Source organism: Cyphellophora attinorum, assembly GCF_001299255.1.
Source record: "Cyphellophora attinorum strain CBS 131958 chromosome Unknown Contig9, whole genome shotgun sequence".
NCBI lineage: Eukaryota > Fungi > Ascomycota > Eurotiomycetes > Chaetothyriales > Cyphellophoraceae > Cyphellophora > Cyphellophora attinorum.
The window spans coordinates 102,728-116,973 of NW_017253237.1; the positions used below are offsets into that span (position 1 = coordinate 102,728).

The window sequence follows — 14,246 nt, forward strand, 5'->3', positions numbered from 1 at the left end:
ACCCAGAAGTACGCGAGCTTGTCTTTAGAAGCTTGCTGGCCGCAGAGGTCGATCTTTGAGAATCCCTTTATGTCTCGTATCCTATGATTGGAAGAAACGCCTTCGTCGGGGAATTGCTCAAATGAGACCTCATCTTTGGCAGAGCCCAAGTGTGCGAGAGTATCGCAAACTCGTGCCTGGTGCAGGTCTCTAGTTGCGGGCCCTTATTCAAGACAATACATCCTTTGCTATCGTACGATAGGAGCCTCATGATCCGTGGCGCTTTACTGCGAAGTTCGAAGGCAAGGCACTGCGATGAGATCGAGTGCGAGAGTATTGCATACTCGTGTCTGGTGTAGGTCTCTAGTTGCGGGCCCTTATCCAAGACAGTCCATCCTTTGCTATCGTACGATAGGAGCCTCATGATCCGTGGCGCTTTGCTGCGAAGTTCGGAGGGAAGACACCGCGATGAATTCGATAAAGCTCCGCCTGTTGAGTATAAGGCTGTCTGAGAAGGACGCCTGTGCCGTTTCTTTGCACAAGGCACCGTTCTATGTGCTGATAATCTGTGTCGTCGCTAGCGCGAAGCGAGAGCCGAGAGTCCTCTTGTTCCGCACAGCAATGATGCCCAATCGAGGAATCGTTGTCTTCATGGCAAGCGCAAGAAGACAATTTCTCTTAACGACTTTGGTATAATGGTGATCTGGCTACTCCCAATGACAGGGGCGCCCGATGTTGACGAAAATCCTCGTATTCAGGCAACGTGCCCCACTGGGACCTTTCGTCAACCTGAGAAAGCCACCTTGCAGAACTCATGATCTCAAAATCTTGCAGCGCTCACTCGCCTGGACGGCACTGGCAAGATACAAAGCTGAATGAGAGCAGAGCAATTGGATGGAATATGTTCCAACGGTCTTACCTGAGGACGGGCCAGGGAGAAAAGGCAATTGGACTCCTGGCCTAGATAATCTTGGCGAGGTGCGCGTGTCATCCGAATCGCTCTGGGTCCACGGGAATGTCATGCCAGAACTTGGCTGATCTGGAGCATGTCGAACACAGCGCCGCCTTCCCTGTCAGCGAGACGGCTGTGGTGGCCATGTCCTGCGTGCAACACTGGTATTGACTTTATTACAAAACGTGTGAATACTTAAGTATCGCGTTACTACAGAGGAGGCTCAACTGGCAGGCTAGAATGTACTGCTCGTAGATTGCTATGAGCATTCTATTACCACCCCTCTATCACCCCAGTACCCGAATTGATATGCTCGCTCCAGCACCAGCACAACCCAAACAGCAAGGTGTATCTCAAACAATCAACCCCAGCATGAACCGCAAAGGAAATCACGTCTCCTCCCGCTCAACACCTATGCAGTACCCTCCAGATACTTCGGAAACTGACCAATCATGAAATCCTTCGCCTTCGCCATCCTGACCATGAAGCTCGGGATCTTCCAGCCAAAGGCAATCCCAACGCCCTGTGTAGACCCAATGGGCACGAACTGCATATCGGACTGGACCTTCTTGTAGACGTTGTTCGTACGCGAGGCGGGCTCTGTTCACGGCCAAGTCAGCAAGAGTCCCGAATGCCGTCAGTCGAGAGGGAAATTTTGGGACTTACCTTTCCCAGCCAGATCGTTCTTCAATGTCTCAATGAACGCCTTCTTCGCCATAAACACATCCATAATGCTCCCGTTCGAGTAGCTCGCCGCCGAACCATACGCATACACGCCCGGCGCACCCTCAACCCTCATCGTCTTGCCATCCGCCTTCACAAACTTCTTCTCGTTCAGCCACTCCGTGGGCACGAAGTCGGTGCTGGGCTTGTCGCCTACAGCTCCGATGTAGATGTCCACCGTCTTCGTCTCGCCATTGCTCAACTCAATCACATCCTTCCCACCTTCCGATCGCTGCGAGGTGATCTGAATACCGTGCACGACTTTGATCCCCTGCTTGACGAGTCGACTTTCGGCATCCGTGCCCATGTTCTTGTTCCCTAACGCATTAAGCAACTGCTTCGCGCCGGAATACAACGTGATATCCTTCTTCGAGCCGTACAGATCCCCCAGCTCGCCCGCGGTCTCGATCCCAGCGGGACCACCGCCACCTATGACGATCGTCTTCGCCTCCGGCAGCTTCTTGTGTAGCTCCGCGAGCTCCGCCCTCAACGGCTCTGAGCCGCGTGCCGTGGACCATAGGTTATTGTTGAAGATCGTGCCAGAGGCGATAATAAGTGAGTCGTACTTCACCTCCTCGCCAGTACTCAGCTTCAAGGTCTTGCTCGCAGGCTCAATGCTCTTAACAAACGCCTTGATGAACTGGTATTTCTCGGCGCCATATTTCTCAAAGTGCGGGAGCACGCTGACCAACGACTTCTCGAGAGGGAGGGATTGGGGGTTGATGAGTGTTCGAGGGGCGCCGATCTTGAAGTAGAACTCGTCGGTGGGTGCGATTTGGATGACTTTGAAGGTCTTGCCGCTGGTGGCTGGGATAATGTCCTTCAGCAGGTTGGCGGTGATGAGGTTGCCAGCGAAGGAGGAGCCGATTACGACTATTTGGTGGGCGGACATTTTGGTTGGAGTTGGAGATTTATTTCTGGGAGATGGATTGGGCAATGAGGTGCAAGGACCAGGCGAGAAGTGAGATGTTCTTTGAGAGACGTGTAGAGGTGGGAATTCTGACAGATGGACAGGAAGGAACAGATATATCAGTAGCACATGCGCCGGTCTATGACGGGGTCAAATAGTTTTGATACCGACGGCAGGCGTGTTTGAGATTGGAATTTCAGAGCGGACTGGATTTGGCTTCGGATCATCGACTCCCTGACAACCATGTATATAGTTCTACTCTATCTCGATATTGCATTTGCAATACACTCACGTACCGCTGCTTCGTTCGTCCGACGCTGACCAACACACCCTCGCAATTGCACTTAGCGCGTGCACGGCATCACTGAATACCGCTGGAGGGACATTCGTCACGACAGAGGAGCATTCATCTTTTGACGCGTCTCCGCCGCACGGCGTCCGGTGGCGCATCTCATCATTCTAGCGAGTGCGCTCTGGTTGGCTGTCTTGGAGCGGGCGTAGTCGGCGCCGATCCACCCCTGGTGGCCCCTGGGCGATAATGCCCTGAATGGCAGCATGCTTACCTAAACGATCTCGTATAGTGGCAGTCTTCCGCATGCGGACACGTGACTCTGTCGGCCGTGAGACATCGATGGCTTGAGATCGAGCAGATTTACTTTGCCATTGGTAGGACGAGGGGCGGTAGCGAAGGTATGGAATATTTTGCTACTTGGGTTCATTTAGCAAGGAAGCCAGGTCAGCTTCCGTTCGGTCTACTCGTATGGGTACTCGTAGCCGGGTGATGAATGTACTGTAATGCTTGCAGCGGCGCGAATTGCCTGAAGGCGTGTCGTTGCGGCATGATTATGATGCTGATGTCCTTGGCAGGAACGAAGGCTGCATACAACTTGCGAGTCTCTGCACTGCAAGACCAGACGTGCAGATACCACTCATCCAGTGATCGACATAGCAATGATTAAAACAGAATCTTGGGCTACCACAGCTTTGTGTTGTACATTAACAAGCAGTCTCGCCTGAGATGTCGTGACCAAACGACTATACTACTATCTCATGTACTAACTTAGTATACACCCAGAGGCTTCTCCACCTGCCAGCCGGAATCTATATCGTGTCATCGAGTACCATATGCGATGCATCTGATCATATCAGTATCCAAAGATCGTCGGTCATCAGGCCGCCATCATCCATGGCGCTGCTTCTGGCTTCCCCATATCCCTTGCGCATTATCTTCGGATACTCCAGTTCATTCCCCCTCCTGTATTGTTCATACTGCTTAGCAGTGTGTCTGCTCGTTGGAATACATCTCCTCTGAAAACATGGTCACCTCCGTAGCCATTTGCGTTGCTCCGTTCGGTCCCACCTAGTGGTACAAGGCTTGCTGTGGCCGGTGTTGGTGGCATTTCATCCCCGTTGATATCCCTGTGTTGAGGTTTGATCGTCCATCCTGGACCTTGGGCTGCTAATGCGGCAGCCATGGGATTGCCGGTAGTGGATATGGCTGTCGGGAATCCTGATGTTGGCACTGTTGCTGCCGCAGCCGGCCCGAGCGCCGCTGATAACGGCGTCGCTGGTAATGGTGATGTCAACGGTGACGGGCCTGCCAGGCGGTCGAAGCCCGGATATGCTGACGCAGATGGCACCGACGACGCCGAGTCAGGCTGCTGCACAGCAGGCGCCGTCGAAATAATTGACGGCGATGTATGCATGTGGTGCAACTGTGGCCGTTGTACATGAGAAGTCATTGATTCTTTAGCTGGGAAGCGAGACACGTTGCCGTAGCCATTCAGATTGGTATAGCTGTCGCTTCTCGCAGGCGCTCCTTGGATGTTGTTGGCATAGCTGTCAGATCGAAGTGGTGGTGGTGCACCGTTCACCGAGCTATACGGTGTTGGCGCGGGCATGGTCGAAACGCCATCAGTGAGGTTGCTCCAAGGACTTTGCTGAATCAAGCGACCTGCTTCCCGACTGGTCTTTTGCACGGGTCGCAAAATGACAATCAATTCCGGTGGTAGTAGACGCAGACTCCTGACTTCCCGCATCTCTGTCACAAGGTCAACGAAACTCTGCAGGAAGGTCTTGCAAAGAAGCCAAAAGGATGGATCGTTGCGTCCTACTTCGTCTTTGATCCGCATGCTGGTTAGTCGCAATTGCAACGCTTCGCTGACTTCGTAGCACTGCTTGCATCGATAGACCAGAGTTGCCCAGAGGTCATGGATTGCTCTGGACTGCTGTCCATCCTTTGATGTCTCAACACACCGACTGAAGTGTTCCTTAGCAAGAGGGACTGCGGCTAAGGCCGCTTCGTAAGACCTGGTCAGAGACATGAAGATCTGTCCGAATGTGTACTCCTCCTGGCTTTCGGTCATGCCTGTCGACGGGTTTACACGAGCAAAGTACGAGGTTGACCGTGGAAGATGAAAGCCATCGCCCGATCTCGGCGTGCTAGCGACTGACGATGCTAGAGAGACTGGCCCACTGTTCATTGTTCGTGAATTGGACCTCGACCTCGATCCGTATGCACTGCCCTGCGTCGTAGTCCCATTCATGGTCGACGAGGAAGAGCTGCTGTGGATGGTGCCGTTCACGGTCGTCCCTGTGAGATTGATTGCACCAAGCGAGGGATTCGCTTGTGGATGGGTCGGTTCCGAGACGCCATGCTGGATCGTTGTCTCGCTTCTGAGACGCATTCCAGGTCGCTGGTGGACGATGCCGTCCTGGGTCGGCGTAGCTGAACGTCGAATCTCAACCTGATCTGCGCTCTCTTCAGGTATGGTCTGAATAGAGTGCTTGTGTCCACTCGACTTCTGCCGCTGATGACCGCGACTGACAATCTTGATATCGATGCCCAGACTGCTCACGGCGTTTCTGACCTCTGCGATACTACCGTACAGAAGCAGCATGAGAGTACGCACATAGCGAAGGTCACTGCCCGCCACAATCCGGCGGAGACTGTCCTGTAGGCGTGCAGCGACCTGGACGTATGCCGTGATGCAGTGACTGCAGTCCTCTTGTACCATTTCTTCTGCTTTCTCAACAGCTTCGACGTCTTCGGGATCGATCGAATCTGCGAATTCTAACGACTCGTTGAGGCGGTCGACCATGGCAGCTGCAGAGTAAAAGATAGCTTCCAGGCTCGATGAGCGCTTGCTCTCGTGCGCGGGGTTGGCCTGAATGAGTCCAGAAATATGTGGATGAACCTGATAGAGAGCGTACAGGATGCCTCGAGCGCCTTGCACGACAGGATTGTGCCACTCTTGCTCCAACTTATACTCCGGTAGACTTGATAGTCGCTTGATCACTCTGTTTCGGCCACGAGTATCCCGAGGACTATTCGGACTGTACGAAGCATTGCTGAAGCCAGGCGATGCGAGGACGCCGCCTCTCCTTAGCGCAGAATTGTGACTTATGCCTCTGAGATGGCTGTTTCGATTCGCTCTGCTTTCGTCTATCGAGTCTAGTCCAGGCTTCGCTTTGGCCAGGGGGGCCATGCCCATTCGCTTCGTACGTGGATTCTGTACTGTCGTTTCAGAATTGCTGCGCAGTCGGTCGCTCGATATCAATGGCGCAATACCAGGTCTCTTGAGTGCCATGCTTTGCCCAGACGCCATTCGCTGGTGTGATCGGGTTGGTATAGGCGGTGGGTTGTTCCATGTGCCTGTTGGAGGCGAGGACCCATCACTAGTATTATTTGATGGAATGACGGGGAAGCGACTGCTCAGTATTCGCTTTGCTGGCTTGGGAGTTTCCATCGGACTTTCCTCGTACTGCTGCGCAACCTCAACGTCAATTGGCGGCACAATAGGATGTGCCGCGCGAAGGTAGCGTTTGATCTCGACGGTGATGGACTTTTCCCGTTCTTGCTCCGTCAACTCTGAGAACAGCACCTCGGCCTCCTTTGCTTCGATGATCTTCTTCAGCTTGAATCGTAGCGGATTGTCAGCAATCTTGATCATTTCCAGCATATTCATGTCACACATGTCCGTGGGCAAGTCGTCGATCCGGTTGTGTATGATTGATAACACACGAAGTGAGGTCAAATTGCGGATATCTCTCGAAATCTTCCTGATCTTATTTCGGCTGATATCGAGAATCTCGAGCGATGTGAGCTTGAAGATGCCGCGGGGAATATCGCGAAAGACGTTGGATCTGACGTTGAGATATCGCAGGTGTATGCACTCCGAGAAACGCCCTGACATGTGCCATATCTGGTTGTTCGACAGCGACAAGCGGTCCACGTGGTCTTTGATCACGTCCACCACCGCCTCTGGGAGTCGAGCCAAGTTCGAATGGCCAATATCGAGCGTCAATTTTGGCTTGACGACGTCTGTGACGCCTTCACTTTCCAGGACCTGGTCATTGTGTTGCTGAGCAGCTTCCAATCGTTTCTTGAACAGCGCTATAGTATCTTCTATGCCTAGGGGTGTCGGCAAGGTGGTCGGTGTCGTCTTTTCGTCCCGCTGCCGCCTCGGAGGCGAATCTTGAGTCAGGGCATATAAGTCTGGGGTTTCGGCTTTCGGCCTGTTGTTCTCGCTTGACGCTCGAGGTGAATGGACGTTGAAGCGAGCAGAGCGAGGGATTCGTTGCTCGTCCGGTGGGACTATGCTAGACACCATTGGCGCCTCTATAGCCATCATTTCGTGATGTTGGGGCTCCGACAAGGGAGGAGGGCACAGTGTAGGCCTCGGCAGGCCGGCCGCATTATTGAGCCGCTTAGCCACAGAACAAAGACATGATCGGAACGAATTGCGCCACTCTGGATCGATTCAGAAGGTTGTCTTCCTGTTGTAGTTTGCCAAAACGACAGTGGCTACTTCTCAGATCAACTGCCCAGTCGAGCGCTTGAGGTGAAAATCGCTGACGCTCGACCTCGCGTGGAGTCACGCAAGGGGTGAGTCGGGGTGATCGAGGAGGACGGTAGGTGGTACAAGCGCGGCGGACCTCGATGCTCTGGCTTGGCTGTCAGATGGATCTCCCGTCGTGATGATACAGTGCCGGTCAGAATATGTGCAAGTTTGTCGTGTGTATGTGTCCTTTGCTTTTGCTGATACCCAACCTCGTTGGCACCCTTGCACGTTCTGAAACGTGTCACGTGATGATGCCCGAGAAAATCGGGTGGCGCTTGCACCGCTCTGCATTAGCTCCAGGGACAGACGTCAGGTACCGTTTCTGGAGAAAATATATATCCTTCTATCTCCGGCGGCAATAGTTAACGACGAATATTGTTCAGCACTCTGCATCAACGATTGCATCAATTCATCTGCTAGGGGGGACTTTGTCGGTGCGTTGATCGTGCTTGCTACATCGGTCGTTTGTCGTTAGCGTGTCCGCGCAGTCAGGCATCATCGTCACATATTGTCGACAACACAACATGGTCGGCTCGGCGGCAGGCGCTGGCCGAGGGGGCCAGCAAGGCAACCTGATCTCAGAGTTCATGCCAAATGTCCGGACGAAAACCAAGAAGGCCCATGGCTCATCGAATGCTCACGCAACGACCACCGCCTCGTCGTCATCAATAGCCGACCTGAGCTCAGCCATATCTCAACTCGAAATGACCACGAATCCATCCATACCCAGTAAGCCTCGTGTTTGCACATGTAATGCTTCCATACATCCACTCTTCGACATGGCGCCGAACTGTCTCTCATGTGGCAAGATCATTTGTGCTTTCGAAGGACTCCAACCATGCTCGTTCTGTGGAACCAAGCTTGTATCCGATAGCGAAACGCAACAGATCCTCACATCATTACGACAGGAACGAGGGACGGAACGCCAGACAGCACACAATAGCAGTATAGCCGCTTCACGCTCAGGCACTCCATCACTATCCAACACGCCATCCAGAGGTCCCACGCCAGTCTCTTCAAGCGATTCTCTCCGCCAAAATGCGGCTTTAGAGGAAGCAAAGGCTCGCCGGGACCGACTACTCACATTTCAGTCGGAGAATGCTCAACGTACAAAAGTTCACGATGAAGCAGCCGATTTCAGCACTATCACACCTGGTCAAGCGCAGTGGATGACACCTGTACAGCGGGCTGCAGCCTTGAAACAGCAGCAGAAGTACCTACGGGACCTCGAGGAGGCCTCTAAGCCGGAGTATGAGAAGACGCGGTCAGTCATGAGTTTGGGCTTCAACAAGCAGGGAAAGCTGGTCAAGACGTTTGAGAAGCAGCGGATTGCGCGGCCAGATCCAGAAGAAGCGGAAGCAGAAATCGACGCAGAGCCCGCCTCATCGGGTCAGAACACCCCGAGTGCGAATCCGTTCGCGCGTGAAGGACTAATTCGGCCCATATGGAAGCCCAGCGCTGAAGCGGGCTCTGGTAGTACTACAGCCGCGAGAAAGAACACTTGGAGGCGGGTGCAGGACGATGAGGCTTAGGTAGCTGAAGTCGCCGAGAATGTGGTGCGGGAGTCCCCCCTGCTGGCATATGAGAAGGCTGTGGCGGCACATGATTTCGCCACGCGAGGGGCTAGGGCGATTGCGCCGTGGTCGGACAAGCGCTTGAACGACGACATTTATGCCAGCTGGCTCAAATTGCCGCGGCGCAATCGCCCTAGTGGTCCCGGGACTGGCTCCTGCCCCCGTCTCGCCGGTCCGCGCATCTCCTTCCGTGCCCAGCTATATGCGGGCAACGGCGGCTTCACGCCATAGACAGTATAGATAGCGTTTTGCCAACTTTGGTGCAGCGCCCTCCCTGACCACTAAATTCATGAAGCATTGTACTACAAACTGCCACTATAGCGAAGCTCAAATCAAATCCACCGTCCCAACCAGTGAAGCAATGTCAGACCTTCAGCGCCCTCCTTAGCCTGAAATCTCTGATGAGCAGCACTTCTAACGCACGGCAGGCCTACTGTCGAGAGCTCTTACAAAGCTTCGAACCCGTACCAGAACTTGAGTACTGGATGCGGCTCGTTGAAGTGTGGGGAAATCCGGGGCATACGATCGGCACACGAGCATCCCCCGCAATCTCGCAAACCATGCATCCACGATGTGTTGTCTGTTAGGCGAGAGATCTGTGCTGCGTGAAACCGAGATCAAGAAATCGTCAGCTAGCAGCTCACCCGGCTGGTAGTATCGAGTGGTAGTCGGCTATTCTAGCTGCAGGATGACAGCTGTATGCAATCTGCCAAGGTGGTAGTGCTTGATTCTGGCCTGGACCCTCCCAGCTGGCACGCAGCGACAGTGCTTTACAGCCTCAGAGGTACCTTAACGACGCGTCTGAATGCAAGACGATTCATCTAAAGCTATCACCCCGAGGATTGCGACCTGGATGTGGTGGGCAGAAGGTAGCAGCCATGTAGATGATCGTGCTATGAACATCTGCAAATATATTCTCTAAGGCGGACAACCACGGACGACCTGCGAATTGTCAGATCTCGCCAGATACTATACCCCTGATTATGGCCTGATACAGACCATCTGACCCTCAACGCATTCCAAGAAAATTGTGCTCGCAAGGACATACTGCAACAGTAATCACTGAAGAAGTCGCATGCCAGTGATCCACTCGAATATGCACGAAGAAAGTGAAAATGACATCAGACACGGTTGCATCGCTCTTGATGCGAATCTTTTACGAATCTGATTGCTCCCACCCCTCCACAGCACCAGGTGGTGCCCCTCACTGTGCGCCTGCCTCACATGCATCGCTCGGATTCAGTTTTACTATTCCGTATATCAGCAGTCGTAGCTGTTGTTCTTTTAGCCAGCTGTATACAATACCTTTCAACGCTACGGCGCCCTACACTGAGCCAGCCAATCGTCGAACCGCCTGCAGTCAGCCGCCGACTTCTCAGTCCTTTTGGCGACAGTGTATACAGGCAGGAGGCTTACTACGACCAGCTCGAGCCCGGCACCCAGTGCAAGCCCAAGAACATCTTCTCGGACGCGCCAGTATCCGTCGCACCGACGAATATGGCGCTCACGGAGGAAGTCAACCGGGTGGCCGCCCTGTTCGAATATGGCCCAGAAGACCTGAACAAAGGCGTCAAGGAATACATCAGGCAAATGAACGAAGGCCTCGAGAAGCAGGGTACAATGTTGAGCCAAATTCCAACATACGTGACTAATGTACCAAACGGAACGGAGAAAGGCACATACCTCGCCGTCGATCTGGGCGGGACAAACTTTCGTGTCTGCTCAATAGTTCTACATGGCAACCACACATTCTCCTTACAGCAATCGAAAGTCGCGGTACCACGGACACTGATGGAGGCGAAGAAGGCGACTGATCTGTTTAGCTTCCTGGCAAAGCAGATCGAGGCATTCCTAAAAGAGCATCATTCCGAGCATTTCGAAGCACACCAACAGAAAGGTCTCGGTTCGAAAGAGTTCTTCGACTTGGGCTTTACGTTTAGCTTTCCCGTCAACCAGATCGGCATCAATAAAGGCAAGCTTATGCGATGGACTAAAGGCTTCGACATCGATGAGGCTATTGGCCAAGATGTCTGTGGTCTATTACAGGTGGAGATCGACGCTCTCAACCTTCCTGTGCGAGTCGCGGCGCTGGTCAATGACACCGTTGGCACGCTCATGGCGCGTTCCTATACCTCTCCAGGCACGACGAAGACGCTCATCGGCGCCATCTTCGGCACCGGGACCAATGGCGCATATGTCGAGAAGCTCGATAAAGTAACGAAGATGAAGGACATAGCGGCGGCTGAAGGAGAGGCAAGCTACGACCGATCGACAGGTCTCATGGTGATCAACTCGGAATGGGGCAGCTTTGATAACGCACTGAACGTCCTTCCAAACACCCCGTATGATGTGGACCTCGACAAGGAGTCAGTCAATCCTGGGATCCAGATGTTTGAGAAGCGAGTATCAGGCATGTTCTTGGGAGAAATCCTTCGACGTGCTCTTCTAGCACTCTACCAGAACGACGAGGAGGTCGCCCTATTCAAAGACACAAGCTCCGCAGATAACGACACGAGCAGCACTACGACTGTGGCCAACGACAGCGCGTTGTACAAGCAATGGGGCATTGATACCTCGTTCCTATCAATTGTTGAAGAGGACCATTCAGATCATCTACGCATAACGAAGCAAACGCTGGAGCTACAGCTGGGCGTATCAGCACCCTCCACAGAGGACTGCGTCGCCGTAAAGACTCTAGTGCACGCGATTGGTAAACGGGCTGCGCGTCTTAGTGCTGTCGCCTTAGCCGGCGTTGTCATAGGCACGGACAAGCTAAAGGAGAGCGACGAGCCTGTAGATATCGGCGTGGATGGTAGTCTTGTGGAGTACTACCCGGGATTCGAAGACTATATCAGGGAGGCCTTCAGGGAAATAGAGGGCATAGGCGCAGACGAGAAGCGCATCCGAATAGGCCTTGCTAAAGACGGTAGTGGATTAGGGGCTGCATTGATAGCCCTGGTTGCCGCGAACAAGGCGGCATGATGTGTATGACATAGATTTAGCCCGCCAGCGCCCGCCCTGGCGGGAAAATCCACAATGATCAATTTTACGGCGTGAATTGTTGGTGACGCTCAAGTGAGGCTCATCCCAAACCTACCGGTTTGATCATTCAAGAGTCGGTCCTACAGCGCCCTCGCTGGCCAGATTCCACGACGAGTTGTTTTCATCGAAGTGCCGCTCAAGCTCCCAACCCCACCGATTTGATCAACCAAAGAGTCGGTCCCACAGCGTCCTCCCTGGCCAGATTCCACGACGAGTTGTCTTCATCGAAGTGACGCTCAAGCTCCCAACCCCACCGATTTGATCAACCAAAGAGTCGGTCCCACAGTGTCCTCCCTGGCGAGATACCACGAGGACTTGATCTCAACAAAGAGACGCTCAAGTGAGGCTCCTCCAAAACCTGCTGATTTGATAGGGCTGCAGCTTCGGGACCTCAGAGCCCTCCCTGGCCAGATTCCACGACGAAATGTTTCCAAACAAAGTGACGCTTGAGTGAGGCTCCTCCCAAGCCCTGCCCATTGATAGAGCTACAATGTCAGACCCTCAGAGCCCTCCCTGACCATATTTCACGACGGAATGTTTTCAACGAAGCAACGCTCAAGTGAGGCCTCTTCCAGGCTTGCAATTTGAAGAGCTGCAATGTCAGACCTTCAGAGCCGTCCCTGGCTGGTAGTCCTGTGATGAATCATCTCCATCACATGATATGCCAGTGACGCTCAAGCGAAGCTCACTGGCATCTCAGGCCTGTCTACTTGGTCGACGAGGTAACAATGATGACTCGCATGATCGCAACATCGTCCTTGAAGCCCCCCTGGGACGAAGGTAAATGATGAATATTGCTACGGCACGTTGTAGCATGTCAAACTGTCTGTCACTGTCCACTTTTCTGATTTCCGCCCGAGACCAGTCCGTCTGCTGTGAAAATGTGCGCTCGCGATTCGTCAACATGACTGCAGAGAGGTTGAAGACGCGGATGACTGCCGACTAGCGGCCGGATCCGCGAGGCAGCCTCGGCAGCTCATCCCGCGCGATATCATATCAGGCCAAATTGATATGTAATTGTACTGGACTAGACTTGCACTCCAACCTCTTGCAAGACATTCTGGCCTTTTGGGTCTCGATTGATTCAACAGATCAACGACATTATCATCGTCACCGACACTGAGTCTTACAAGAGGAGTGCCACGCATATCCCACAACCCAAACGATGACGGCGCTGAAGGCGGGGGATAAATTCCCGGAGGATGTCACTTTCTCGTAAGCCATCCGCACTGTCCTTTGAGGACCGGCGTCCGCCGTCGGGTAAGACAAGTTATGGATGGAGCGTGTTACTGACGGTATTCACTTCACAGGTACGTGCCATGGACAGAAGAGAAGGCTGGTATCACGAGCTGGTAAGTTCTCCATCACGATGAAAGCCTGCGGCAGGGCCGCTGGATACAATCTACGGACTTCAGCTGCTGTCCAGACCAGAGAATCGGAATCTCGAGAGCAAAAGCGATGCCACTCCTCCCCATCTCCCAATTAGCCCACGCCCGACAATCATGACCACAAGACTAACATGACCCCTCCCCCGTAGCGGCATCCCAACGAACTACAACGCCTCCAAACTCTGGGCCGACAAGAAAGTCGTCCTCTTCGCCGTCCCCGGCGCCTTCACCCCTGGCTGCAGTGTTCGCCACCTGCCCGGCTTCATCGAGAACTTGGAAGCTATCAAGGGCAAGGCGGTCGATGTCGTTGCTGTGATTGCTTTCAACGAGTAAGTCGCTCTCGTGTGGCCACACCTGTGTCCGGAAACGGAGTTTGCTGACAAGATCGGCAGCGCGTTTGTGATGTCGGCGTGGGGCAAAGCGAATGACATCAAGAATGAAGACATCCTGTTCCTGAGTGATCCGGACAGCAAGTTCAGTCGGGGGATCGGCTGGAACATGGGCGAGAGGGCGGCTAGGTACGCCATGATCGTGGATAAGGGCGTCGTCACGTATGCAGAGAAGGAGCCTGCTAGGGATGTTACTGTGAGTGCTTTACCTGCGGTTTCTGCTTGGGGTGGACGATGCCACGTGCTCGTGGTGACAATGGAGCTTCGCTAACGCTATGTGTGAACAGGTCTCTGGCGCCGAAGCCATCCTCGCGAAGCTGTAGAGGGCCGACACAGTGGCGGACCATTAACGCTTTACGGTTCTGATGGTTCAACATTCGATGGTCCGACAGCTGGTGGATCCTAAGGAAGATGCAGTGTTACCGCATGTTGTTCAGTGCCGATG

General features: G+C 53.5%; 5 protein-coding genes across 5 annotated transcripts; 3 read left to right on the plus strand and 2 right to left on the minus strand.

The window, feature by feature from the left end:
* Positions 1–1,343: 1,343 nt before the first annotated feature.
* On the minus strand, positions 1,344–2,546 carry AB675_9031 (uncharacterized protein; the record flags this gene model as incomplete). The annotated part of the gene is made up of 2 exons (XM_018149532.1): positions 1,344–1,531; positions 1,598–2,546. The coding sequence occupies 2 exons, from the start codon at positions 2,544–2,546 to the stop codon at positions 1,344–1,346; spliced, it is 1,137 nt and encodes a 378-aa protein (XP_018001378.1).
* Positions 2,547–3,787: 1,241 nt separating this feature from the next.
* On the minus strand, positions 3,788–7,195 carry AB675_9032 (Leucine-rich repeat-containing protein sog2; the record flags this gene model as incomplete). Its single annotated transcript, XM_018149533.1, has 1 exon — positions 3,788–7,195. The coding sequence occupies one exon, from the start codon at positions 7,193–7,195 to the stop codon at positions 3,788–3,790; it is 3,408 nt and encodes a 1,135-aa protein (XP_018001596.1).
* A 737-nt stretch (positions 7,196–7,932) lies between these two features.
* On the plus strand, positions 7,933–8,940 carry AB675_9033 (uncharacterized protein; the record flags this gene model as incomplete). The annotated part of the gene is made up of 1 exon (XM_018149534.1): positions 7,933–8,940. One exon carries the CDS (start codon positions 7,933–7,935, stop codon positions 8,938–8,940), a length of 1,008 nt encoding a protein of 335 aa, XP_018001540.1.
* Positions 8,941–10,479: 1,539 nt separating this feature from the next.
* Positions 10,480–11,964, plus strand: AB675_9034 (Glucokinase; the record flags this gene model as incomplete). The annotated part of the gene is made up of 1 exon (XM_018149535.1): positions 10,480–11,964. One exon carries the CDS (start codon positions 10,480–10,482, stop codon positions 11,962–11,964), a length of 1,485 nt encoding a protein of 494 aa, XP_018001399.1.
* A 1,225-nt stretch (positions 11,965–13,189) lies between these two features.
* On the plus strand, positions 13,190–14,124 carry AB675_9035 (putative peroxiredoxin pmp20; the record flags this gene model as incomplete). Its single annotated transcript, XM_018149536.1, has 5 exons — positions 13,190–13,239; positions 13,335–13,376; positions 13,562–13,741; positions 13,805–13,997; positions 14,089–14,124. 5 exons carry the CDS (start codon positions 13,190–13,192, stop codon positions 14,122–14,124), a joined length of 501 nt encoding a protein of 166 aa, XP_018001467.1.
* Positions 14,125–14,246: the final 122 nt, after the last annotated feature.